Source organism: Poecilia formosa, unplaced genomic scaffold, assembly GCF_000485575.1.
Source record: "Poecilia formosa unplaced genomic scaffold, Poecilia_formosa-5.1.2 Scaffold776, whole genome shotgun sequence".
Taxonomy (NCBI): domain Eukaryota; kingdom Metazoa; phylum Chordata; class Actinopteri; order Cyprinodontiformes; family Poeciliidae; genus Poecilia; species Poecilia formosa.
This window is the reverse complement of record NW_006800715.1, coordinates 54,320-79,644: the sequence shown is the minus strand read 5'-3', so window position 1 is coordinate 79,644 and position 25,325 is coordinate 54,320. Positions and strand designations below refer to the sequence as shown.

The window sequence follows — 25,325 nt, the reverse complement described above, 5'->3', positions numbered from 1 at the left end:
CCTGGCCACTGGTGGGCCTCTGTGGCGTATTCGGCACGCTCAGAGCTCCTCTGCCTCTAAGCCAGCTCGATACCCATCCACCAACACCGTGGTGGGAGTCGTCCTCCAACATCTAAAAAGACAGAAGGTTAGGATGAAATAAAATTAACTCATCTGGAAAAATAAAATCTCTCAAGCGTCATCAAAGCTCATCGTTTTTTGTTTTTTTTTAAATATTATTAACTAAGCTCTACGAATTTTCTTGGCAAGATTGGGCTGCATGGATCACTGCCTGACAATTAATAGACGCATGAAAAGGAACTGCAGCACCGCCGACACTGAATCTTTAAAGTCTGCTGGTTTTACTCGACTCTTGGCTTCTGTAAAGTGGAAACTCTAAATAGTTTTACCAGGACATGAGGGAACGAAGGGGGGGAAAATGAAAAAACTTTGAGGGACCTTAAAGGTAATAAAAAATGTTTTATTCTAAGAAACTGGAATCTCTCTGGCCCTGCGTTTCCTTTTAAACGGTGTTGGGTAACGTTCTCTGGAATCGCTGGATGGATTCCCGCGCAGCAACCAGCCAAGACGATCTGGAAAAGACGATGCTTTCTCTTTCAGGTCTGAGCTCTGAGGATTTTCTGGGGACAATGGGAGTTGATATAAAATCGTTGGGCAGTGTATTTTTCAGCCAACTATCCAGGCTCTAAAGAGCAAGATAACGAATTAAACCAAGCGGATTATCTGCTGGTGTGGTCTGAGTGACCTGTGTTTAAGTATGTAAACAGGTCTGACATCAGAGTTAGGAGCATTTCATATGAAGGCGATTAGATTTTAATTAAAGCCACAACTCTCCGCTTCTAATGGCTTTATTAAATTAGATAAATAATCACGGTATTGTTCTAGCTGCACAAAGTTAAGCTTGTTCCTTTCTTTTTTTTGGTTGTTTTTCAAAAGCTAACAGAAGCTGTATGGCTGCAGATGTAAACCAGACAGGCAGGAATAAATTATAATAATCATTTCTCCATCTGGAGAACGGAAAGATTTACAAACAACGTAAAAAGTTCCGCAAATGTCTAGAAAGACAAGTTTCACTTTTTAAATTATTGCCAAAAAACATATGATTTGATGAAATGAGAGGAATTTTGATTGAAAGTAGATTAAAATAATATATTTTATGACATGTATGGATGGAAGTGATGGAGTTATTTCTATATTTCCTACAATATAATGTTTCAAAATAAACTAGATGTTAAATTATTCAGTATTTTATGCTGATGATGGTGGAGAGAAAAATGTAATTCCAAATCGCTTAAAACAATTGATCTGGCTTTAAATCAGTCCAAGATTTGATTGTGTATTTATTGTAAGCATTAACTACTTACTATTCATAAAACTGAGTTATGTCATTATTATATATGTATATTTGTCGTTTTTTTAACAGCTCCAGAAACTAAAACTTAAATGTGTAATAATGCCTCCCATTTTCAACATCCTGTGAAAACAAAACATATTAAATAAAACCCCACTTAACATATGAATTAAAAAAATATATTTTTAATCTTAAACTTGGTTATCGTCACTTTTCTAAAATCATTTTTTTGCCAAAAAAGTGATCACATTTGGCAAAAAATGACTTGGGTCATTATTTTAAGAAAACCTTTCTAAAGTTATTCTTAAGATTTTCAAACACATGTAAAAGACCAGCCGCCCACTGGGCTGAAATGAGTCAAGGTCGACCTCTGACCTGATCAACTTGTTCTCGGCTCAGCCCCAACACACTTCCCATGAGCCTCAGCACATCGGCACGCTTCGTTTTAGGCGTGTGGAAGTAGCCCAAAAACAGGTTGCGCATCAGAACCCTGCAGACACAGCAACACACACACAATGCTGGATCATGGCGCATTTCAACACTGATAGGAAAGAGTTACCACGTAGAGTTGACAACACTCTTCAGTGTGGACACCATTACTGACCGGAAAGAACCCATCAAAATGAGCAATTTTCAGTATCATCAAGGTGTTTAAAATTGAATTTAGAGGAAGCAGAGAGACGAAAAAAGACATCTAAAAACAAGATGTACTTTCTACGGCATGTCAAAACGTGTCGACAGTTCACTCAGGACGCTGTAGACACAAGAAAGGCTGAAGTGATTACGGGAAAACTGCTCCGTTTCATCCTTGAGAGTTTTCAGCGTCTGTCAGTCATGAGCATGATAGATTAACGCTGGCAGCGTTTAAGAAGTTTGATACACGCCCAAATAGTTTTGCAATGCTAACTGCTTTAATTGCTAATGTATCTGTTCTTCCGTTTTTATTTTATGGTTTTTGAAGAGAAATCTGAACCAGCCAAAAACAACAAAAAGATACTGTCATCAAAAGTGGGACAAATGTCTGATTGTTTTTAAAATATTTTACAACTACATCATAAAAAACTCTGGCCTCAACTTTACAGCTTCTTTCTAATATTGTATTCTATTCATTATTTTAATATTCAAGTTTGTACAATTATGTGATACGGTTCTGTAGACAAAGATGTACAAAAGGTCTTTAATTTAGGTTTTAAAAAAATAAACTAATATTAAAAACAGTGATTTTGTTGGATGCTTTTGAGTAAAAGTACATCAACATTGTTTTCATTTAACTGGTTGTATTAATAGCAGACATGGGACAAAAACCCAACTTACTTGTCTATCTTTCCTTCGGTGCTGTTGAGAAGGTTCATGAGTTTCTTTTGTGCCTCCTCCAGCATCTCCTGCCTCACATCCACTGAAACACAAAACCAGAGAGTCGTCTTTTCACGACAAACAAAAAAACTTGTTTCCTTTGAAACAAAACAAAAATAATAATAAAAAAAAACCAACAAAACATATTTATGTTGCTTTGTTTCTCTACTTGCCACATGTATGCTACCAGACTAAAAAACTAACTCGGTACATTTAACCTCTAGGTTACCAATGGAGAGTCAGATTTTCATATGTAATTTGCTATAGTGTCAGATTTCTCAAAACCCTTTGTTCTCAGAGTTTTACCGACTTCTGATCACTTTAAATGGAGAAATGTTCCCCGATTTCAAAATTTGGGCCGAGGTGACGTTTGTAATTCCAGTCTCTTGTGTGGCAGCAGAGCGACGATTAAACCTCCAGATGAACATCAAAACATTGGGGACATTTGAGATCCATGCAGACTAGCTGGAGGCATGAAGCAGGTGAATCGTTCATAATTTAAGTGCAATCGTTTAATTTTAATTGTCTATTCATATTTCCTGGGAGCAGTCTGTGGTTGTTGTCACTGTGGAAGAAAGAGTTACTTGGTTGTTGTGTAATGACATAATGTGGATTCTCTGTTCAGCTTGTTGAACATTAATTAAACCAAATTAAAATTAAATCCAGTTCAATTTGTCATTATTAATGTTTTAGAAAATGACGGATAAAAAGAGAATATGATGATCAGTCAAAATGACGGATAACAAAAAAATTCTAGCGCAATCCTTGATCTAGAGTTATGTTTTCCAGATAAGCCACATTTAGACTATATATATAGAATTAGAAAGTAAAGATAAAGACTTGCTCCAAGACAGAACAAATACATACTGTAAGGTCTGAGACCAGGCAACAAAAACAGTCTGAGAATTTGCTGTGATGTAACGTTTACTTGATAAAAGTGACAGAAAAATACATTAGTCTGCAAGTCAGGCTCTGATAAGGGCGTCCAGCCACATACTGTTTTATATTTTGTTTCATAATCTGAGCTCAGTTTTTGGTTAAAAGTTTTACTTAGTTTATTTGCCAATTCATACTTTCAGATTTGTCCCTGATATTTTCACATGAATCCATGCCTGTCGTTTTGAGGTCTCTTTGAAAGCCGATAATTTCAGCAATTAACTTTTAATTTATTTACAATCTACAGTGAGGAGATGTTAAGTAATTCTAAGTAAAAACCTGAATAATCAGGAAGTTGCTCAGTCATTTTGGTTAGCTCAGCTATGGGTTCAAAGCTACAATTAACTGGAAAATGTTTACATTCAAAGAATAATATTCAAATAAATTAAATGTGAGATTCAAGAATTGGTATTATGATTTACCTGCATACATTCTTAAAATATATAAATACAAAAAGAAAAAAAGTGACCAAAAATTGGCACAAAACTGGTGAAGGAAAAATGATCTGGAGCCATTTTATTCAACAGTAATTTACAATCTGCTGGAAAAAAAACAAACATTAAATGTAGTGAAGAGACTCGAACTCATCTCACCTTGCTTCTTTAGCTCTTCGATTTGCTCCTCTTTCTGATCGATCTGATCTGTGAGGCGAGACGCCGAATCTAGAGCGGCGCTGGCTTCGTCCAGGTTCAGCTGAGAGAAATAAAGATCAGCAACCGGGATCATTTCACTGCAACGCCCACCGATCCGGATCCAGACATTATGAGAACAGACACGGTCTCTGTCCGCTGACTTACCTGCAGAGCAGATGCCTGGTCTTCAAGCAGGAGAGCTTTTCTCTTCCACTCGTCCTTCTCCTTTTTGTGCTTCTCCAGCTCTGCCGAGTACATGGCTTTCTCCTCTAAAATAGAAAGAGACAAATAACTGAAACAATACATAGGAACAGCATCACAACGGGTAAAATATAGATTTATTACAAAGAAGAGCTGCTAAGAAGCTGCTGGCGAAACAATTTCTCTCTCTGCTAACTTGCCTTGCTGGAACTGCTCTAGCACCATCTGCAGGTTTGAGAGCGACACTGCGTACTGCCTGACTTGTTCCTGAGAGGTTCTGAGTTGTAAAAGTACGTCGTCCCTCTGCTTCACCACATTGCTCAGCTGTTCCTGGAGAGACTCCACCTGCATGCTGGCCTGTTGGCTGGAAAGAAGAGCGGGAAACTCGCCGAATTAAAAAAAATAACAAAATACTCTGGCTCAGAGCGAGCTTGGAGGGAATAAATCACTACAGCAAAACGTTTCAAGAAAAAAAACCAAAAAAAAAAAAAAACGGAAAAAGGAGCTAGTACTGAACCGCGTGTGGAAATACACTTTCTCACATTTAAGTGATGTGATAAAATAAACATATGACGTACGCATGTGGTGAAGGCAGTTTTAAGTTTGTGCAAACCTGGCGTTTTCCACGGCATTCGACGACGTGGCCAGTTTGTCATCCAGCAGCGCCACCCGCCTGCGCAGCTCCGTCTCCCGGTCCTCCGCAGCGAGGGCTTCCCTGGTGTAGGAGTCTTCGATCTCCAGCAGGTGGTTGCGCAGCCTCTCCAGCTCCAGGTTGAGCCGCTGCTCTTTATCCCTCGTGTGCTGCAGCTGCAAACACACAAACACTCTCGAGTTAAACAGCATCTTGGCTTAACTGTTTGCCTCATTTGTTTCTTTATAAAATATCTTTGAATGTATTTTGTAACAAGACTGCTCTTTTTCTCTCTCACACACAGTGTGACGTCGCCTCTGTTCCAAGTACAAATAATCGACGGCAGCTCATGGTAACGGGAGTGTCGTTTTTAAATCTTCTCAAACTAGTAGAAACAGATCAATGGGAACCAGACAGAACCTTTAGTGGCAGGTCAGCGCTTTACCAGTCGGATCCCAGAGACGCATCTCGACTTCTTCTCTTCAGAAATGACAGAACACATCAACTTCTGAACCATTAATAACGTCACACAAGTCATGCGATCAATAACGAGGAAAACGACAGGAAGTGGCATTTGGATGATGGAGAGGCGTGTTTGTTATCGCGTGAACAAACTTAATCACGTTTGATTTTGATTCAGGCATATTTAGTGGAAACTACAACAGAGTTTTAGGACCGAACAAAAAAATGAATTAATGAAAGAATAAAGAAAATATTGAGTGAAGCTGTAATATTACCAGAATAAAGTTATACGAGAATAAAGTTGCAATATTATTACTTTATTCTCATAATTTAATTTTTAAAAATAATTTATTTAAAATTAGTTTTTAATAATTCATTTAAATTAAATTGGAATTATTAATTTTATTTTTCTATGCTGTCATAGAAAACACCGCAATTGCAAAACTGTGTTTTTCCAACATTAGCTGAATACTAAAAAAGTCATGTCCACATCTTTATTGGAGACGCAGCTCATGATGGTCGTCCTCCTACCTCAGACTGCAGAGCTGTGCTTTCCATTTGCTTCTGCTTCAGCGCCATCATCATCTGATCCCTCTCCTGCTGGAACATCACCGCTTTCTCCTGCATGGACTTCAGTTCGTTCAGAAGCTGATTCAGTTCACCGGATTTACCCTGCGACACAAATCGACAGGAGTAAAAAAGTTTCATGGGAATGTTTACTTTATTAAATGTTGAAAAAGGCTGCAGACCGTGAACCAAACTGACCAGCTCTTTGTCTTTGAGCATCCGCTCCACCGTGGCGGCCTTCTCGCTTACCGCGCTCAGCTCAAACTCCTTCTCTCTGAGCAGAAGCGAAACCTGCATGTTTGTTTCCTGCAGAGCCCTGAACTCCGACTCCTTCTCCCGGGAGCGCGCCGCCACCTGCTCGTTCTCCTCCTTCAGCTTCCTGGCGTCCAACTCCAAGATGAGCGCCCGCTCCTTCAGGTTGGTCACGGCCTGCTTCAGTACCTCGTTGTCGTTCTCGCGGTTGCGCAGCGCCTCGCTCACTTGGCTCAGCTGGTCTCCTTTGGTTTTTATGAGCAGGTCTTTCTCCCTCACTGACCTCTGCAGGGACTCCAGTCTGTCCCGGACCTGGCGGACCTCCTCGGCCTGACTCCTCTGCTCGCTCTCTGAGGCAGACGCCGCGTCGGAGAGCCGGTGGTTGTTCTCCTGAAGGGTCCTGATTAGGTTTTCCTTCTCAGCCAGCTGCGCTTGCAGAACTCCGGCGGTCTGCTGGGTTTGGGGCTCGGCCGTTAGATTGAGACCGCTCGATTGGGCGGTCGCTGCTGCGGCCTCGGGAGTCTGCGCAACACTGTCCAGTTTCCCCAGCAGCACATCCTTGGTGTTGCTGAGCTGACTGATGGTCTGCTGGACCTGCGCCAGCTCCAGACTCAAACCTCCCAGCCTCTTCTCCTTCTGCTCGTAGCTCTGGATCAGTCGGGCGTAGTCGACGGACAGCTTGGAGCTGCAGTCGCTGTCGGCGGACACCTGGCCCTGCAGCTTGATCAGCTCCTCGTGCAGCTGCGCCGACTCGTGCTGCATGTTCTTGACCGTGGTGATCACCTGCTGCTTCCACTCCTCCATCTTCTTCACCTGCTGCTTCAGCGTGTCCCTCTCCTGAAGGAGCTCCTCGAATTGGTTGCTGCTGACGCCGCCGGACACGGCGCCGGCCTCGCCTCCCGTCGACTGCAAGACGGTCACCAAGGTCTGGCACTTCTGAGTCAAAGCGTCGATCTCGATGTCCTTCTCCCTGATGATGCGGGACAGGTTCTGGATGGTCTCCTTGAACATCTCCTGGCTCCCTGACGGGTCGCTCGCGTCGGAGAGCCGCTGGTTCTCCTGCTGGAGCCTCACCAGGGCGGCTTCCTTCGCCGCCACCACGTCCACCAGGCGGTGGTAGTCGGACCGCAGCTGGCTGTTCTCCCTCGTCTTCTCGTTGAGCACGGCCAGCATCTGCTCCCGCTCCACGGCGAACGCCTGCAGCTGCTGCTGGAGGTAGAGGACGTCCTGACCCGACGAGACCCGGGCGTGGAGCGCTTGGATCTCCAGGTCTTTCTGCCGGATCATTTGGGAGAGCTTGCCCACTTCGTCACAAGAAAACGCCAGCTGTTCCAGCTGCCTGGTGAGCGAGAGGTTCTTCTCGTTCAGCTGGACGATCTCGGTCTCTTTCTCCTCGATGCCGCGGACCAGTTTCTCTATCTCGGCCTTGGACAGGTCGTGCTTCTCGTTGCCGTTGTCCCGATTGAGAGACCGCGTCTTGTCCTCCTGGAGGATGACGTCTCCCTGGAACGCCGGGAGGCGGCCCTGGTCCACGCTCTGCTGGAGGAGAGTTATCTCTTCGTCTTTGGCTTGGATGAGTCTGTCGTAGTCGAGCGCCGTCTGCTGGTGGCGGACGGCGGCCTGTTCCAGCTCGCTCCGCTGCGCCTGCAGATGCGCCTGCTGCTCCTCCGAGGTTTTCTTCAGCGACCGGACTTCGTCTTCCAGCGCGTTCCTGGACGACTTCAGCTGGGCGATCTCCGTCTCCAGCTCGGTGATGATGTCCAGAGTCTTGGGTTCGGCCAGCGGTTGCGGTCTGCTCTGCTGATCCCTCAGTCGATCGATCTCCTCTTTCAGATGGCTGTTCTCCTCCTTCATCCCTCCCAGCTGCTTGTCCTTTTCCTCCACCGCTTGTTTGAGCGCGTCCACCTCTTTGGTCGAGGCCGACACTCTGTTCTCCATCTCTCTCTGAAGATCCGCCGCGTTCTGTTTCAAGGTTTCCACAAAGACGTCCTTCTCTTGTAGCAAGTCCGTCAGCTGCTTCTGCCCCGCGACGGTGATGGAGAGCATCTCGTTGGTGTCTCTGTGGTCCGACGCCAGCTGCTCCACGTCTCGCCTCAGCTTGGCGATCTCCAGGTCCTTCTCCTGGTTTAGCTTGATGGCCGACTCGTGCTCGGTTTGCAAAGCTGAGGCGTCCATGGACCTGGCTCGGGTCAGCTCCTCGATGGTCTGCTGGTACTGTTTCGCCTGCTCCGACAGCGCTCTCTCAGCCTGCGACAGCTCCAGTTCGAGTTGGTTCTTCTCCAGCTTGAGCGCTTCGATACGAGTGTCCTTCTCCCTTGTCGTCCTGTTTAGAGCGGCCTGGTTTTCTTTCAGCTGCTTGTTTAGCTCCTCTAACTTCCTCAAAGCGTTCTCATGCTCGTCCTTCAACCTCCGGTTCACCATCTTCACCTCATACTCTTCAGACATCCCCTTGTCGTAGGAGCTCCTCATTTCATCCATTTCTCTCTGGAGGTCCGACAGCTCCCTCTCCTTCCCTGCCAGCTCCTCCTCCGCCCGCCTCTCTCCTCCTTGAGCCGTCTCTGCCTTAGCAGCGGCTAGCTGCTCCTCTCGCTCCTGCAGGGTCTTCTTCAGCTCGGCCGCTTCTCGCCTCGCTTCCTGACTCTGCTCGTTCGCACGTCCCAACGCGTCTTTCAGTTCCTTCACCCTCTGCTCCAGATGCTGTTTGCCCATGTGGAGGTCGTTGAGGGTGAACGCGCTTTGGCTGGTTTTCTCTTTTTGGGCCTCCAGCTCGCGCTCCAGCGCTCCTTTCTGCTCCTTGGTGGCGTTGAGCTCTGCGGTCGTTCTGATCAGCTCTGCCTCAGCTTCCTTCAACTGGCCAGAGAGCTGCTCCTTTGCGGCGATCAAATGCTAAAATAATTAAAAAGAAAAACTCCATTATTTCTTATTGCTTTGCTAAAGACGTTTAAAAAAAAAAAAAAAACTGTGGCTTGTGCTTCTCACACTGCATACAACCTCAGCCCCGTCATGACAACTATCATTTTTTTTATGACTTCAACCCAAAAATAAAGTTAAACAGCTGGACTGTGGGGATTGAGCTGAGGCCGACCAGACCTGTGTTGCTTCCTGGTTCTGCCGGTCCAACTCCTCCAGCTCTGACACCAGGGTGTCCCGCTCCTCCTCGGCGGCTCTCAGGACTTTCTCTCTCCTCTCCAGCTCCGCCTTCAGGTCCTCCAGGGACTCCGCCTCAACAGACTCCATTGGCGATGCATTTCTGCAAACCATCTGCTCCTCTGCTACCGTCAGTCTGTGCTGCAGCTCAAGCTGCGAAGAGAGAAAACAATCAGGAAATGTCTTTCACTTCAACGCTCCAGTAGTTCACAGACTGACTTTAACTACGTCCAGTGACTAACATTTATACATCTGGAGAGTGTAAGTTTAAAACAGCTGAAGCCAAATATTGACATACGTTTATTAACATGGAAAAACATTTATTTCCCCTCACAGTCTGACATGAAGTCAGATTAGATGCTTTTTGTTGAAGTTCAAGAACTATTTTTTATTTGATAAATATCAGAATAACGAGTATTTTTTTTATTACTTCCATCAAATTGAGAGGTTAACATACATTTTCTTAATGTTTGAAACTGTGTGACTTGCGTCAAACGTTCTGGGTATTCTTTAAAATAGATGGAAATTTGGTTCCTTTAATAAAAAAAAGAAAAAAAAAGGAAAAACCTTTGACCTCTGTGATCAACGGTTTATGAAGTTGATTCCAATACATTCACTTTGTAATCCTTAAGCCATTTTATAACTAATTCGGTGGTACGATTATTATCCATCTTGGATGTTGGAATGTTGCTGTTCTCAGTTTTGAAAGTTTTCTCCTTTTTTCTCCAAACGTGACGATTGTTCAATGTCAGGCCATGTGTAAAGTACCTGTGTGCATTTATGTTCTTATGGAGTTTATGTAAACATCTGGCTTCAACTGTAACTACAAAAAAAAATACATATACTTGTAAGCTGATACAGTATTTAACTTTTGTCAAACTACAAAGTGCCAAACAAACATCGGGAACAAAAAACTGTTTTTAAACTTGTTTTCTTAAAGTGTCAACAGATAATGTTAAAAAGATAACATTTGGTGTGCCGTGGTGGTGCAGGGGTTAAGCACAACCCACATATGGAGGCCTTAGTCCTTGACGCAGCTGTCGCAGGTTCGATTCCCGGCCTTGGCGACCTTTGCTGCATGTCTTCCCCCTTCTCTCATTACCCACTTTCCTGTCAATTAACTATCAAATAAAAGCTACTAGAGCAAAAAAAAAATCTTTATTTAAAAAAAAAGAGAACATTTGAGTAAAATAAACCAACCTTTTCTTGCTCCAGGACTTCCTTTTCTTGCCTCAGCATCCCTATAATGGTGTTCAGTTCTAAGATGTCTGCATGTTCAACCTCTTCTCTCGGCTCTGCCTAAAGTTCAAATGCGAGATCGTTTACGAACTGTAAATATACAAAACTGTAATTTATAACTTATAGCTTGTGTTCATACTTGCCTCGGAAAGGTCTTTGAGTCTCTCTATTTCTTTTTCGGCAGCTATAAAAAAATAACATTTAAACAAATTAAAAAAAGAAAAGTGTAAAGATACTATTTTTGAAGTTATACTTTTTTGGTATTACTAGGGCTGCACCAATTAATCGGCCAGCTGATTTATTGATGCCAATTTCCTTAATTTTGGGAGGTCAGTGATTGGCCGATACTTGAATGTGAAGTTGATCTTATCCACCTCAGCAAAGGCCTGGAAATCAGCCACTGACCTCTTCTGCTCTCCTGTGAGAGAAGTTTGATAGACCGACCCACCAGGTCAGGTCTGCATATTTGCAGTTAACAGTCACCCACTGTTGCCAACTCAGAGACTTTACTATATTTAGTGACTTTTCAGACAAAAAGAAATTGCTTTGGCTAAAATCGGATTCGGCAGGGAAGGCTTTTTAAAAGATCGGTAATCGGGCAAAAAACTGCAATCGGTGCAGCCCTAGTTATTACAATGCATTAAACATTATAAAAAATATTTAGAGAAATGTTAGTGTAACAGATAATATCATGCTGCATTAGTCAGCACATATAAACCCCACCTGCTAAGTTATTTCTAAGCGTCTGAATCTCGTGCTCAAACTGGGTTTTTTGCAGAGCCTTCCCCTCCTGCTCCTGGACTCGTGTCTGCAGCTCAGCCACGGACGCCTGCAGGCGCGAGTAGTTCTGCAGCAGCCCCGCGTTCTCCTCCAGGGCGTCGTCCCTCTCCTGCTGCAGGGAGGCCTGGTTCCTCCATGCGTCCTCCAGACTGGCCGACAGCTCGGCCAGCTGCTTCTCGCGGCGCTCCGCTGCTTCCTGCAGAGTCTGGACGTTTCTCTGGAGCTCAGGCAGTTTGGAGGAATCCGACGGGGAGCTGACCTGACTGTCCCCTGGAGAGAGTGGGTTAGAGGAGACATTTATTAGTTTTCTCTGATGTAATAAGTCCCAGGCTGCTCCTGCTTTTGGCTGGAGTAAAATAATCTCACCGCTGTGAATCTGCTCCTCCAGCTCCTCGATCCTCTCCTCGTACTCTGCCAGCTCCTCTCTGTGGCGGCGCGTAACCTCCGCCAGCTTCTGCCGCTGGGCGTCCTGCAGAGCCGCCAGCTCATGCTGATGCTCATCCACCTCTCGACTCATTTCATCCCGCAACTCCTGTTCCAACAAAGTTACAAATCTACAGTGTCGTTACTGCGTCTCCTGGTAATTATCATAAATAGTAGTTGTAGTACAGGGGTGTCCAAACTTTGTCACGTGTGGAAAAATCTTCCAAGTTGAAAGGACTGGTGGGGAAAAAAAAGGAAAATAAAATATTGTGTGTGTGTTTTTTTTTACCTCCTAAGCAATAAACTAAACTGCAATACTTTAACGTTTTGTCAGAAAGGGAGGTCTGAATTATTGAAGATCCAAAATGTGAAAAAGGTTTTGCAGGTTTGCCTCATTTAAAAATGTCCAGTTTGCAAATTTCTGAATGTCTCTACTGAAAACAATAGATCACCTTTTGTCAATTTTAACCAATAAAAACAAGATTAAGGCTTTTATTGGGAAAAAAAAGTATAATGCCAAGTTTGATGAAAAGCAGTTTGGGGTGCATCAAAGCCTGCTGGACGGGACACAGAAAAACGGGGGGTATTGCATTGTGTCTTCTGTTGTGAGATTTTAATTTGACTGTAACAATTTAGGTCTTATTAAAGTCAGAAAGTCACCATCTGCATTAACTACCTGAACTGGGGGAGGGAACAAAAAAAAAATCAGGCCAGGAGCTGCAAATGGCCGCAAGTCGCACTTTAGACACCCCTGAAGAAAAACTACAGAAAAAAGCACTGCAGATTCAGAGTGTTTGAAAGGTAGGTTTATTTTATAAAGATATAATCAGAACTACAGCAGCTACCTTAATAGTTCTTTGTAGTTTGAGAATCTCCCCCTGGTCACCATTACCAGTTCCTGAGGTTGTTGATGCCTGAAACACAGAAACATAATAAAAATCAAAGAGTCTCCGTATTTAAGGTCAGCTAAATTTTAGATACATAAATTTAACACTTTTCCTTAATTTTAAGGCTCATTGCTAAAATCCAAAAGTCTCACCTGGATCACACTACCGGCGACAATTATTCTACACTGTGATTTCAGTGGCTCATCTTTAACTTACAAAGATTTAGAAATAATCTGTCACTCGGATACGCCGAGTCTTGGCGCGATTGTTTTGTTTTACCTGCGACATTCTCCTCCAGTGCGCCGCCTCCGCCTCCAGACGCATCACTTCTGTGGACAGCCTGTTGATTTCCTGCTGCGACCAAAGGACGTCGCTGATGTCCATTTCGTCGCCGTGGAAGCCGTGATGAGGCTCTGTGGGGCGCGTCAGGAAGGTGGAAGGAGAGGAGGAGGTGGCGGTCAGGGAGGCGGTGGTCACCGGCAGCACCGCTGGAGACGAGGCGGCCGACTGCGCCGACCGCTGCAGCTTCTGGACTTCTTCCTGGAGGCCGCTTTGTCGAGCCTTTAGGTGGCTGATCTCCACCTGGGAGAGGGACGGGAATTTAGACTTTAATCATCATCATGGAGAGTTTTCACAAACACTCACGATTTAAAAATGTTTGCACGCACGTCTTTCTGTTGCAGGAGGGTTCTGTGTTCTGCAGACTGTTGTTTAATCTGGATCTCTGAGGCCTCCAGCTTCTCCTCCAACTCTGCATGAAGTTTCTTCAGCCTCTCATGCTGCAACGCAGAGAGAGGACGCGTTTTGTCGCTTACATGTGTAAAGATATCCAAGAAATTAACGAACACAGGAAGACGGGCAAATATGAGAACACGAGGCAGAACAGAGTAGAATCATTTCTTTTACATTCAGCCATTTTGGATATCGACGTTCTAATAATAATGTGGGGTTAATTACTGCATTTACTGATGAGAACCTACAGCAAACAGCTACAAATATGTTTTAAAACACAAGTAAATGCACAAATTTGCATGCATCAAGGTGCAGATATGATTTTTAGTTAAATGCAGCTTAGCGGGTTTGAAAGGTTGTTAATGCAACATCTTGGATAGCAGAAAAAAAAAAAACCAAATAAAAATTGCGTAACTACTTGTTTTTTGTAAAAAAAAGAAAACCAAATTCACTTCAGTTAAGTGTTTTATTAACGTTCTTCCACCGTGGAAAAAGAACTGTTCAGATTAGGGATGGATATGCCGAGATGCTGTTTCAGCTCCTAGTAAAATATCACAAAACAATTGTCCTCTTTTTATTCCAGCTTTAAAAAAAAGCAGCTTTTCCTGAGCTACACATGTTGGCGGCTAATTTTAGGTCTGGATTACTGCCCCGCTGGCGTTTAACACTGACAACACTGTTGGCCGGACAGTGAATGTGGAGCTGACAGAAAGCAGTAATAGTTGATAGAAAATGTTGGTCATTTTATCTGTTATTGGCCTTTGAAGCACAATCACCTGCTAAAAGCTTCAGTACCGGCACATTCAGTCCAACAATCAGCATGTAGCCTGTCACATAAATCAAAGTGTGGCCCACTTTGATTTACACAGGAACTATTTGATCTGAACTAAAGCATTTATCAGCATTTCTTGCTGAAAATCATCTGTCACAAGTCAAACTGCTCTTAGGTGGTAAAGATAAAAAAAAGGATAAATCTAACCTCTGATTTCTGAGTGGAAAACGCAGCCTCCACCTCAGCCAACTTGGAATTGGACACGTGTAATTCTGTGGCAGCATCTGTGGTTACACGGAAAAAACAGCATGAGGAAAAACATTAGAACAGACACAACCAGTCAATTTGCATCTCCCTAGAACATTGTGTGAGTGCAGCACATATTAAGTAAAGGTAAAGTTATAAACTCGGTTGTACAAAACACGAAGAAAAAATAAAAGCCGCCACACCTTCAAAATGAAGTTTTTTTTAAAAATATGTTAAAACAACACGAGATACATATACAAAGTCTATACTTTTGCACTTATATTAACTGTAATCAGAGTTTGAAATAAATCAAAATGTAATAAAATGTTGCTTTATTTTGAAAAACTAACCCCACCAGCTACTGATTGGCTACTGTGTGCTGTGCTGCTTCCAAGAGTGAAGAAAAACTAAAGACGACGTCCGACGTAGAGGGAGAGGAGAAGTGGAAAAAAAGATATCCAAGGAATCTTATTTTTAGTCCAATTGTGTGAAAAACAATCGTAATATTAAAGTATGTTGAATTTGACTGACAGTAACCTGGTTTGGTCTTCATGCGCAATGTTTCCTTTTGAAGGCTTCCTGATTATTGCATCTAATCAGCAGAGGAAATCAATCAATACACTATAAATAACATTTAAAATTTAAATTACTTCACCGCACAATTATTTTTATCCATACTCTTTCACCCCACAGAAAGCAAAGATTATGTTTTACTTAACCTTAAACCCTTAAAACACAAAATCCTTTAAAAGAAACATTTTTGTCTCCATCTGTAGCGCTAATCTACTACATCAGATCCATGTGGGAAACAAATACCTTACTGGCCAGAAGGCAACCAGTACTGACAAGTTAAAGTAATAAAGTGAGTTTAGAGCTGCCAACACCAAACACGCATTAAAACACACTGATTCACTTTCATTCAGGTTCCTGTGAGCGCTTTACGTTTCATCACAGCCACAAACTCAGTTATTTTATTGAGATTTTATGAGACAGATCAAGATTCTTGTTATAGTTTTATATTTGACCAAGTTGAAGAAAGGATGCTCAAATTTATTTAGAAAAATCTGAAAGAATGATGTCTTTTTTTTTTTGTTTATTGAATTTATATAGCGCCTAAATAGCTGTACTGATCAATGAAAGCGTTTTACATTAAGCCACATCTGTCTGGTCGCATGTCGACACCTGGCAGGAGAAAGCCGGAATCGAACCCACAACTTTCAGATTTCGAGGCGGCAACATTTCCTCCCACCTTACAGAAATGAACCGTGTACCGTGAGCACGGTTCTGTGTAACCTAAGGTCCAGTAAACACGTTTAGGTGAGCGTACATCTCTGCCCGACCGTGATAAGAACAGACGCTTTAGGTTTTTGGCTGCGGCAGTGAGTTGGAGATCTGCGGCCAAAGTTCTTCCTCAGTCGATGTTTTATCAGTTCGGTGTGGACCGACAACACGTCCAGTTTGAATTAGTCAAACAGGCTGAATTTGCTTATTTACACGTTTCTACAGTATGAATGAAACAGTGCACAGGTAGAAACCAAAGCTGAAATTCTCCCATATGTTTTGTTCTTTAACAGACTGATGGCATCGCATTTTAAGTGGTTAGCTTCCAATTTAGCAGATAATCTAAACGTCATGTCTATTAAGTATGGTCAGGGTTTCCCCCAGAAAACTTGCTAAGCCCGGTGGTTGGGGTGCTAGGTCAGTCATTCATTCAGCGGTTTGTTGTGATATTAAGTAAAAAAAATGTCTCATGTTGACAATAAATTTGAAAATTTCATTTGATAATTACGCATTACTGGAAGATTAAAGCTTGAACACCAACTATAAAGTCTTAAAAAAATGCAAATATTTTAAAAAGACTTAAATAAGCAACGCTTAGCCTGGTAGGGGGCATAAATAAAGCCTGGTGGCCCGCCAGGCTTATAATACACTGTGGGAAACCCTGGTGTTTATTGAGGATTAGATTCTGTTACCTGGACTACTCATAATATTCAAAGTGCAGCAAAATTAGTTTAAGAATAATGTATATTTAGGTACAAACATATAAAGACACATGAATATAAATACTTGCACATATTTGAACACATCTAAACTGAACAGTAACAATGTGTTTCATGCTACTGGTGTGCTAAATGGTCATGTGGACAAAATAGAGGTAAAGCTAAAGCATGGACTGTTAACTTACCTCCGACTTCTTCCACTCCTTCGAGTAGCATGTCTTTGGTAAAGTTTGATATCTGCCCGGTGAACGATGACAGGCTGCCCCCGACCTGTCCCAGAGACTGGCCGAGGCCGGAGCCCAGTCCACCCAGCCAGGAAGACATCCTCGGAGAGGCTGAGAACCAAACAAAAACAAAACCAGTCCGAGGGACGCGGGACAGCTAGCCACGGTTTGAGCTGAAATACGCCGAGGACGGTGCGGACATGTAAGCTAAGCTACAAACTCTGCTTGACATTTACACCGATAGTGTTAAAATCCACTTGTTTGGGTCTGAAACGCGGCGGCTTCACTCCTGACAGACGCTCACTTAGCAATCACTAAACCCGGCTAACAACAGCTGCTCGGTTGCCTGAAGGAATCTGGGAGGACAAGCGAGTTACGAGACATTATAGCAGAATAACACAGCTATTACTTTTATATTTCGGTTTCTGCTGGAGTCGCTCTTGTCTGCGGAAAGTTTCAGTCATAAATGGGAGAGTTTTTTAGCAGTCTGAAGACCTAAAAGTGCCACCTCAACTGCAGCCATTATCAGCTCTGCTCTGCTGACAGATTTGACGTGGACACCGAGGTCTGAAGCGATGCATGATGGGATACAGGAGTGGAGGACCAACAAACGGACGTAAAGCAGGAAAGAACAGGATGTAAAATAAAATGGTTCAACGTAGTTGCCAAATGAAATTAATAATAAATAAAAATTCCATCATAATATAATATAATAAATATAATATAATATATTATAATATAATAAATATAATTTGACCCAGTTGGCGGACTGGCTGAATTAATAAGGCAATTAAAAGCAAAACAAAATTTAAACCAACAAATAAGCCTTGTAAATAACCCAAAAATATTACGTAAGTCAAGAACACGTTTTTACAAATGAATAATAATAATAATAATAATAATAATAATAATCTAATATGATGTGATTCAGTTTAAGAACCAACGGGGGGACTGTATGCTGTTCAGGCATAATATAATGCTGCCACCACCAGATAAAAAAAAAAAAAAAGCAAACCATATCAGGAAAATATAGGTATCTACCTTTAACAAAGTGCAAATCTCCAGGAATGTAAAAAAAAATTTAAAAAATAAAATAAAAAAAGTTTCTTTTGGTTAAATTATCCAGCACTGTTGTGCATTTGTTTTATTTTCCAAAGTTAAGTTTTTTTTCCTAGGTCTTGAACTAAACTGGGATTGTCTCTTAGAATTTGACAATCAAAATCTTCAAGTCTATTAATACTCTATACTTATCAACCTGTTCTGATTACCAGAGCTACAATTACACATTTTTAGATTAAAGTATATTTATGTTCAAATGACCATTCAAAAGTAATAAATATTTGAGTTCAAAATCAACACTCAGTTTTAGCTATTTTCCAAAGAATTGGCTAAAAATTTTAGTGTCTAGTTTGGAAGGTGGTTCTTAAAAAATATATGACTCAGCAGCACTAAATACAAATTTACAACACAGATCTTTGTAGAAAGTGTTACACCATATACAGTAATACGTCCACTTCAAATTTAAGTGCTGCTTTGCATTTATATGTTGCATAAAATTTCAGTAAAATGCAAAAAAGGTTTGTGATTGTAACAAGACAAAATGTGAAAATGACTAGAAAGATTGGTTTGGGTGAATTTAGGAATCTCCAGGAAATAACGCAATGTTTTCTCCTCTTACATATTTATTAAAACCCTTTGTTTATTTTTGTTTTTACATAGTGTTACATACAATCTCTTAAGAGTACAGTGGAAGGAAAGTTTAACATTGAGAACAAAACCAACACAGTATAAGCACTCTGTATTTATTTTAAAACTCAATGCAGCTCTCAGCCATCAGCCCAATAAACCAACAATAAATGCGAGGAAATGTCTTCAGTTGGTGGCATTGTGTGTGCAAAACAGGGAGAGTCAGGTCCCAGGGCCCATTTTCCAGCAGCTTCCTTACGTTGAAGGAACATAGAAAATCTAGAAATGTCCAGTTGTCTTCTATCTCCCGTCAGGGCTGCCGTGCATTTCTGGTGTGTAAGTTAGAAGAACAATCATGACCCACAGATGCAGTACCGCCTGAATAAAAGAAAAAAACAAAAAAACTTTGATTAAACACTTGGATTGGATTGTTGGACAATAAACTATCCCATAAATTACTGTGGTAAACCAACAATAATAAAAGGGAGCATCTCTCTGAAGACTATTGTGCAAATGGAAATGATCGTGCTCACTTTAATTTATCGTTTGATTTATCGCTTCCTGTGACAGGTTCACCGACGCTCGGTGTTAAAGTGAGCACTCACCATGTAAAGGATGACGAAAAGCCTGGCCATGGGGTAGCGCCTCAGGAAGATCCCCAGTCTTATGCTGCCAGGCAACAGAAATGTTGTCAAAATGGAGGAAGGATTTAAATAACTGTAAAGACGAGGATGAAGGCTCACCTGAAACGGTCGATGGTGCTGGCTGCCTTCCGGACTTTTCCGTACACACCTGGACTGTCCTGATCGCTGAACAGCACTGGTGTGTTTCTCTGACGCGTTCCTAACCGCCGAGAAAAAAAAACAAAAACACAAATAATTTTTACTATTTTATGTCTAAATATGACTAAAAAGTGGTCAAAGCTGATGGTTACTGAAAGAAAAACTAACAAATCGTCTAACCTGGACCCTCCAAGGTGCTCATGTTGATGGACGAGCCCCCGCTTTGGCCTCCCTGCGCGCTCTTCAGCTGCTGCTCCAGACGTTCCAGCTGGAACACCAGCGAGCTTTTCTCCGTGCCCAGGGCCTCCAGCATGGTCTGCTTCTGGATCAGCGTCTCCGTCAGCTGGTGGAGGCGATTCTCCAGCTCCGTCTGGCTGCTGCTGCTCAGGGTCTTGTTGGTCAGCTGAAAATAAATAAATAAAATAAAAGAGTTCAAAAGAAATACCGGTGAATTGAAAGGAGCATGTTCTCAGTTGTCAATAAAACATCTTTCATTCACTTACAGGCTGAAATCTGTTTTTTTTTTTTTAATACTTTCTGTGACTTTAAAGCGGTTCTGACCTGATTCCTGAGTTTCTGGATTTCATCTTCTCTGTCTTTGATTCGGCTCTGCAGGTTGATTTTGGCCCGGTGGTGCTCGTCCTCAAGGTACTGCAGCTCCTGCATCCCGTAACCAACAATTAGTCGAAACATTCCCACCCAAACAAATACTGTTTTGTCACGAATGCTGCCTTTACCTGTTTGTAGCGCTCCACCTCGGCTTCTAAATCCTGCTTGGCCCGGTTCTGTAAGGCCTGTTGCTCCTGCAGGTGGACCTGCTGCTCCCGCCATGTTTCTGCTTCTGCCAGTGCCTGGTTCTCCAAATCCTATGCGGAATGAACGGGCGTTGAGCAAAAGCAACGTGATTTAGCAGCCTTTCTTGTTGCCAGATGTAAGGACTCGCCTGTATTTCCGCCCGGAGTGTGCCGACTTGCCCCTGCAGCTTTTGAATCTCTTCCCTCTGGAGCTCTTTTTCGTGACGGAGTTCCTCCATCTCCAAGGCCAAGGTCCCACCGCCGTCGCCCACGTCCAGACCCGAGCCCTCCTTCAAGCTGCTTATTAGCTTCTCTTTGGACTTAACAAAACAACACAAACAGAATGAAGAACAGTTTAGAGGAACCTCAAGGGAAGCAGAGAGATGCTCCAATGCACTGCAGAACTTTTTCCACGTAGTCATGTTAAGGCCACGAACCTCGGGGTATTTTATTATGATTTATGTGAAGGACTAACAAAGTAGACAAAAATTCTTGAGAGAAACATTTTCTTTTTAATTATTTTTACATATTAAAATCTGGAAAGTGTGGCATGCGTTAGTATTTAGCACCCTACGTTAATAATTAGCAGCTAGCAAACATGTTCACCTTTCACAACAAGTCTAATAAATAATAGTTCAAGCTCAGATAGATTGGATAGAGAGCACAGGTAAACACTGATTTTCCAGTCTTTTCACAGTTTCACAGTTAGATTTAAACCCTGGCTTTGAGAGAAAACAGCAGAAAAAACAAATGAAATTAATTATGAAGTCTTTGTAAACAAAACTGTCTTTCAAGAAAAAGGGGCTAGTTGAGACCAAAGCACCAGACTGAAGATCAGTTTTTGTAGAAAGAGAGAGAAAAACGATAAATCAACGATATTAAGTTTCTTTTCATTTATCATTTGACTACTTGATTTATTATTTATTCTGACAGGCCGAGGTGCTGCGTTTTTTTATTTCTTTCCAGGCCAAAGCCGAGTCTTACCTGCAGGATGCGTGAAGCCTTGTGCTTGTAGTCTTGTAGCTCCTGCTTGGCAGACTCGGCCGCCGCTTTGGCACTTTTCACTTGCTGCAGGAGGTCGTCGACCCTGACCTTCTCCTCCACCGCCCGGCGCTCCGCCGCCGTCAACGTCTCTGCCAGGGTCTGCCGCTCGGCCTCCAGCTTGCCCAGCCGGTCAGCGTACTCGCTCTTCACAAGGACCAGAGCACCGTTTAGTGTCGGCGTTTTTTTTTTTTTTCTATTCGTTAAACTCAACAAGCGAAAAAGGTTCACCTGCATCTGCCGGTAGCTGTCCTGTTCCCTCCTGACAGAGAGCTCCGCCTCCCGCAGCCTCTCCTGTATCTTCTCCAGAGCTTGGGAGTGCATGCTGCTGCCTTCTGTGTGGTCTTGCATTATTCTACAGAAAAATCAAGGAAATAATTCCCCGACACAGTGAGGATTTGAAATCAAACCGAGTTTGATGTTAAACCAGCAGCGCCAAAGCAGCACCTCGACTTTTCCTTCTGCGCTTCCTCCAGTGCAAAACTGCGAGACTTCAGCAGCTGATCGGCTTCGTCGAGTCGGACTTTGAGGACCGCGAGTTGGCCGTCTTTGGCAGAGAGCGCCTCCGTGAGGTCGTCGACCTGCGAGCGAAGCTCTCTCAGCGTGCGGTCGGTCTGCGACTGCTCCGAGTTCCGCTTGTCGGCACGCAGGCGGGCCTGGTTCAATTCTGGAGGGAGACGGAGAAGCCACATTTTTAAAAACAAAAACAGGAGACGCGTTGACAGTTTCTGTGCGGTTTGTATTTGAACTTGCCGTCTTGTAAGTCTTTGGCCCTCTGGATGACCGAGGCCATCTCTTGGTTGAGGGAGGCCACCTCGTTGCGCAGCAGCTGGTTCTCCAGGCGCAGGCTGGACAGGATCTGGCTCTGCGGCTCCTCTGTGGGGACAGTGGGCTCCGGCCTGCTGGACTCCTGCGGTGGAGCCAGGCCAGAGTCAGAGCTCTCGGGTGTGTCTGCGGTACAGAGGAAAAAATAATGAAAAAGGCTAGAAGAACTGAGTAATGAAGCTGCTAACTTAACAACAGCAAAGTCCTTGTTGAGCTCCAACTAGAGATACCAAGTGATTTGATGTAGATGGCAAAACAGGAGCTGTACATTTCGACAAAAATGTTTCAGAAAATTTCTAAAACAAGGAAATTTCTGAGTTCAATACGGGGAAAATTTGCTAGAAAAAGACTCAAAATGTTTCTAGAAAAAGCATGGAAATAATTTTTGACTTGATGCTCAGAAATGTCCAATTTTCATTTCTTCAATTAATCTCAAAATATTTTGAGACCGACGATTTTTGGCAGAAATTTATTCCGCTTTTTCTCTATCTAAACTGTCCCTGATACTCAATGAGAGTAATCGCATCCTCGCCTCCTTAGCAAATCAGTAATTTCTGAACGAGAAGTTGACTCAGCTCCATCATGCAGCTCGTCTTAATGAGTGCTAAGAAGGTGACAACTTAAGGAGTTTGTTTGAGTCTTAATATTTCAAAACAGAACCGCATGAAGTGCATTTTGCGGGACCGTTCCTCTTTCCCGTTCAGCGATATCTCCGCCATCTTTGTTCCCGTATGGCCTTGCTCCGTTTAAGGATGACCAGCGCCGCCCTCTGCTGGTTGGCGGCCAATCTGCAACACTAAAAGACGGTCTAAGACGATATTAGTTAATCGATCGGAACTCATTTTAATCTAATAAACCGTTCACTGGCAAATAATTGAAAGTCGATTAGTTGTTTGCGTCCATACTTAGATTATCTTAAATATTCTCATCATGTAGGATATTAAATTCCAAGCTCCAACCTTGACTTTGCTCCTTAGCAGAATTTTCCTCCGAGGTTTTGATGCTGTGCGCCGACAGCGAGCTCATGCTTGAGGCCCTCGACACCCCACGGGTGGAAGGGGGTGTGGATGGGGCCGAGAGGTTGGCATGAGGGGTAACAGAAGGCGGAGGCGTCGGGCTATGGACTTCCATAACTGGAGCTTTCGGGAGTTCTCTTCTTGAATCCCTCCTGCTGCTGCCGCTGTCTGGCGGGTCCGAGCTGTTCAGGAAGTCGAAGAGCATGTCGTCGTCCACATCCTCCTCGCTCTTTTTGGGCCTCACGAAGCCTGCCGAGGTCTTGGCGGGGTTCGAGACGCCAGAACCCGAGGGGTTGCTGGGCACGTTGGCTGTCCCAGCGAGGAGAGTGGCGCTGGATTTCTTGACGTTGCCGGCCGCAGCGGAGATGTAGCTGGGGGCGTCGCGAGAGGACGGGTAGCCATGGTGCGTCACGGCTTTCTCCGTCTTGTACGCAGCGGGATTGTAGTCGGTGACGGCAGATTCTTCTCCGTAGGGCAAGGAGAAGGCGGATCCCGCGGCTTGGTTTTTGCTCAGGGCGGTAGCAGCTCCTTGGTCCACCTTATTCAGGAAGTCTTCAGCTTTTCCTGCCAGATCAGTAAACCAAGACATGTCGCACCCTGAAACGACAAGCAGAGACAGCAAGACTCAGCATTAGGGCTGAAACGATTAATCAGACTGATAAGACTAATCAATTACTCAAATAATCATCAACTAATTTAGTAATCGATTAATCGTTAACTGGAGTATATAGACTCAAAAAAAAGGCCATTTGCTGAAACAACATATGAATAGAAATTAACAAAAGTGCATATACATCTCAAATTTAAGATAAACCTTTCTAAATTCACCTGGTTCATATTCACTAAAGGAATACTTTGTTATTGTATTTTAGGCAATAAAATGTTTATTTTCTTATTCTAATCAAAGAATTTAATTATTTATTTCCTTTTCTGAATTCATGTCTAATGTTGCATAGAAAACGCCCAAGTAGCTTAATAAAAAAAAACTACAGAAAGTATAAATTTTGTATCCAATTAATCATCAGAACAACTGATAGATTAATCGATTACTAAAGTCAACATCAGCCAAATTTAGTGAAAAGCTTCTTTTTCTCACTTAAAAAAAATCTTCAACATATTTTCTCTGGACCAAAACAAAATGACGCATTTTACAACTAAGGATCTGAAAAGTGTGGTGCGCATTTGTATTTGCAGTCCATCTTGAGTCTGTATTTTTGTACAGTCATCTATCTGCACATCTAGAGTGTGAAATGTTTTACCCAAGTACACGCTCACGTTCTGTCAGATGTATAGCAGCTATGGAAATCAACATTTTAGCTCTTGCAACAGATTCTCAACTGGAGGCATACTAGAATTATATTACGAGGGGCTAAATGTACAAGCGCCCTACCCTTTTTAGATTTCATGCAAAAATGTTTAAACCCGTGCATCACTGTCCTTTCATTTCATGTTTTTACTGTTTTTATTGTGAAGGATGATCACTTTAAAATCCAACAAACCACACTTGAGTTTATGGTTGCAAAAATGTTCCGGCTAGTTTGAGTACTTGTGCAAGTAAATAATTTAACTGCACCAACACAGGTGGGATGAAGATCTCCTAATGTTAGATATAATGCAGATTTTTGTGCTTTCGTTAATTAAAAACTTTAACAAGAGAAGAGCAAATGACAAACGGTTCAAACACGTCAATGTCTTAGCTAAATATTTTTCAAGGTTTTACAACAGAGTAAAGCAATTCACCCAGAAGTCTTGGTAATACTCGACTCTTCCACAGCTATGATGCTAACCAATTTAATCCTTGCCTATTTCCGTATGGTAGGTTCCAATGATAAAAACTGACAGAAATACATTAAGAGGGGACATAATTACGATGAAAAGCATCATTAGCTACTGTGCCACAAACTATAAAACTTGTACTTGAGAGTTCTATCACAGCTAAAGCTAACAGGCTAGCTAGCTAAAAAAAAAATATTAATCTTCAAACGTACCGTGCGATAAAAAGTCGAAGTTCACTGGGTTTCCAGTCTCCCGGAAGTCGTCGAGGTTTATTGCTTAGACATGAAAGGGAACGTCCCGTTGGATAAACATAGTCAAATGTCATTATCTGTCAAAGAGGATATAATGTGAGCTTCTCAATACGTGGACCAGGAACTGCTCCAGGAAATGGCCCACTTTCTCAGGTCGCTACAGCGACACGTCAACTCGTCCGCCATATTGGGAGAGGAAACGCCTTTTAAACATACAAGCAGGCGGTAGTATGATTTTACCCCTTTAAGAAATATAAAGTGGCGATACTAACACAATTTTGAAATGAAGCAACAATTTCCAATATTGGGGTTTTTACAA

The 25,325-nt window shown here is 42.7% G+C and overlaps 2 protein-coding genes across 2 annotated transcripts in view; both read right to left on the bottom strand.

Moving 5' to 3' along the window:
- Window positions 1-17,405, bottom strand: part of trip11 (thyroid hormone receptor interactor 11) — a 20,924-nt gene extending 3,519 nt beyond the window's left edge. The window contains exons 1-19 of the mRNA XM_007543157.2: window positions 16,797-17,405; window positions 14,573-14,649; window positions 13,530-13,640; window positions 13,141-13,443; window positions 12,820-12,888; window positions 11,918-12,083; window positions 11,495-11,821; window positions 10,915-10,955; window positions 10,733-10,831; window positions 9,476-9,685; window positions 6,332-9,271; window positions 6,098-6,238; window positions 5,087-5,280; window positions 4,674-4,837; window positions 4,438-4,541; window positions 4,234-4,333; window positions 2,666-2,747; window positions 1,727-1,841; window positions 13-112 (exon numbers count right to left, since the gene is read on the bottom strand). Coding sequence (XP_007543219.1) covers window positions 13-112; window positions 1,727-1,841; window positions 2,666-2,747; window positions 4,234-4,333; window positions 4,438-4,541; window positions 4,674-4,837; window positions 5,087-5,280; window positions 6,098-6,238; window positions 6,332-9,271; window positions 9,476-9,685; window positions 10,733-10,831; window positions 10,915-10,955; window positions 11,495-11,821; window positions 11,918-12,083; window positions 12,820-12,888; window positions 13,141-13,443; window positions 13,530-13,640; window positions 14,573-14,649; window positions 16,797-16,935 — 5,482 coding nt within the window. The 5' untranslated portion in view covers window positions 16,936-17,405. The remainder of the gene's footprint in view (window positions 1-12; window positions 113-1,726; window positions 1,842-2,665; window positions 2,748-4,233; window positions 4,334-4,437; window positions 4,542-4,673; window positions 4,838-5,086; window positions 5,281-6,097; window positions 6,239-6,331; window positions 9,272-9,475; window positions 9,686-10,732; window positions 10,832-10,914; window positions 10,956-11,494; window positions 11,822-11,917; window positions 12,084-12,819; window positions 12,889-13,140; window positions 13,444-13,529; window positions 13,641-14,572; window positions 14,650-16,796) is intronic.
- Window positions 17,406-18,503: 1,098 nt separating this feature from the next.
- Window positions 18,504-25,184, bottom strand: golga5 (golgin A5). The gene is made up of 13 exons (XM_007543156.2): window positions 24,968-25,184; window positions 22,923-23,576; window positions 21,892-22,089; window positions 21,586-21,805; window positions 21,370-21,493; window positions 21,082-21,285; window positions 20,247-20,417; window positions 20,041-20,169; window positions 19,865-19,963; window positions 19,484-19,706; window positions 19,265-19,364; window positions 19,127-19,190; window positions 18,504-18,899 (listed from the first exon to the last, which is right to left on the bottom strand). The coding sequence occupies exons 2-13, from the start codon at window positions 23,566-23,568 to the stop codon at window positions 18,822-18,824; spliced, it is 2,256 nt and encodes a 751-aa protein (XP_007543218.1). The 5' UTR covers window positions 23,569-23,576; window positions 24,968-25,184; the 3' UTR covers window positions 18,504-18,821.
- Between the last annotated feature and the right edge of the window lie 141 nt (window positions 25,185-25,325).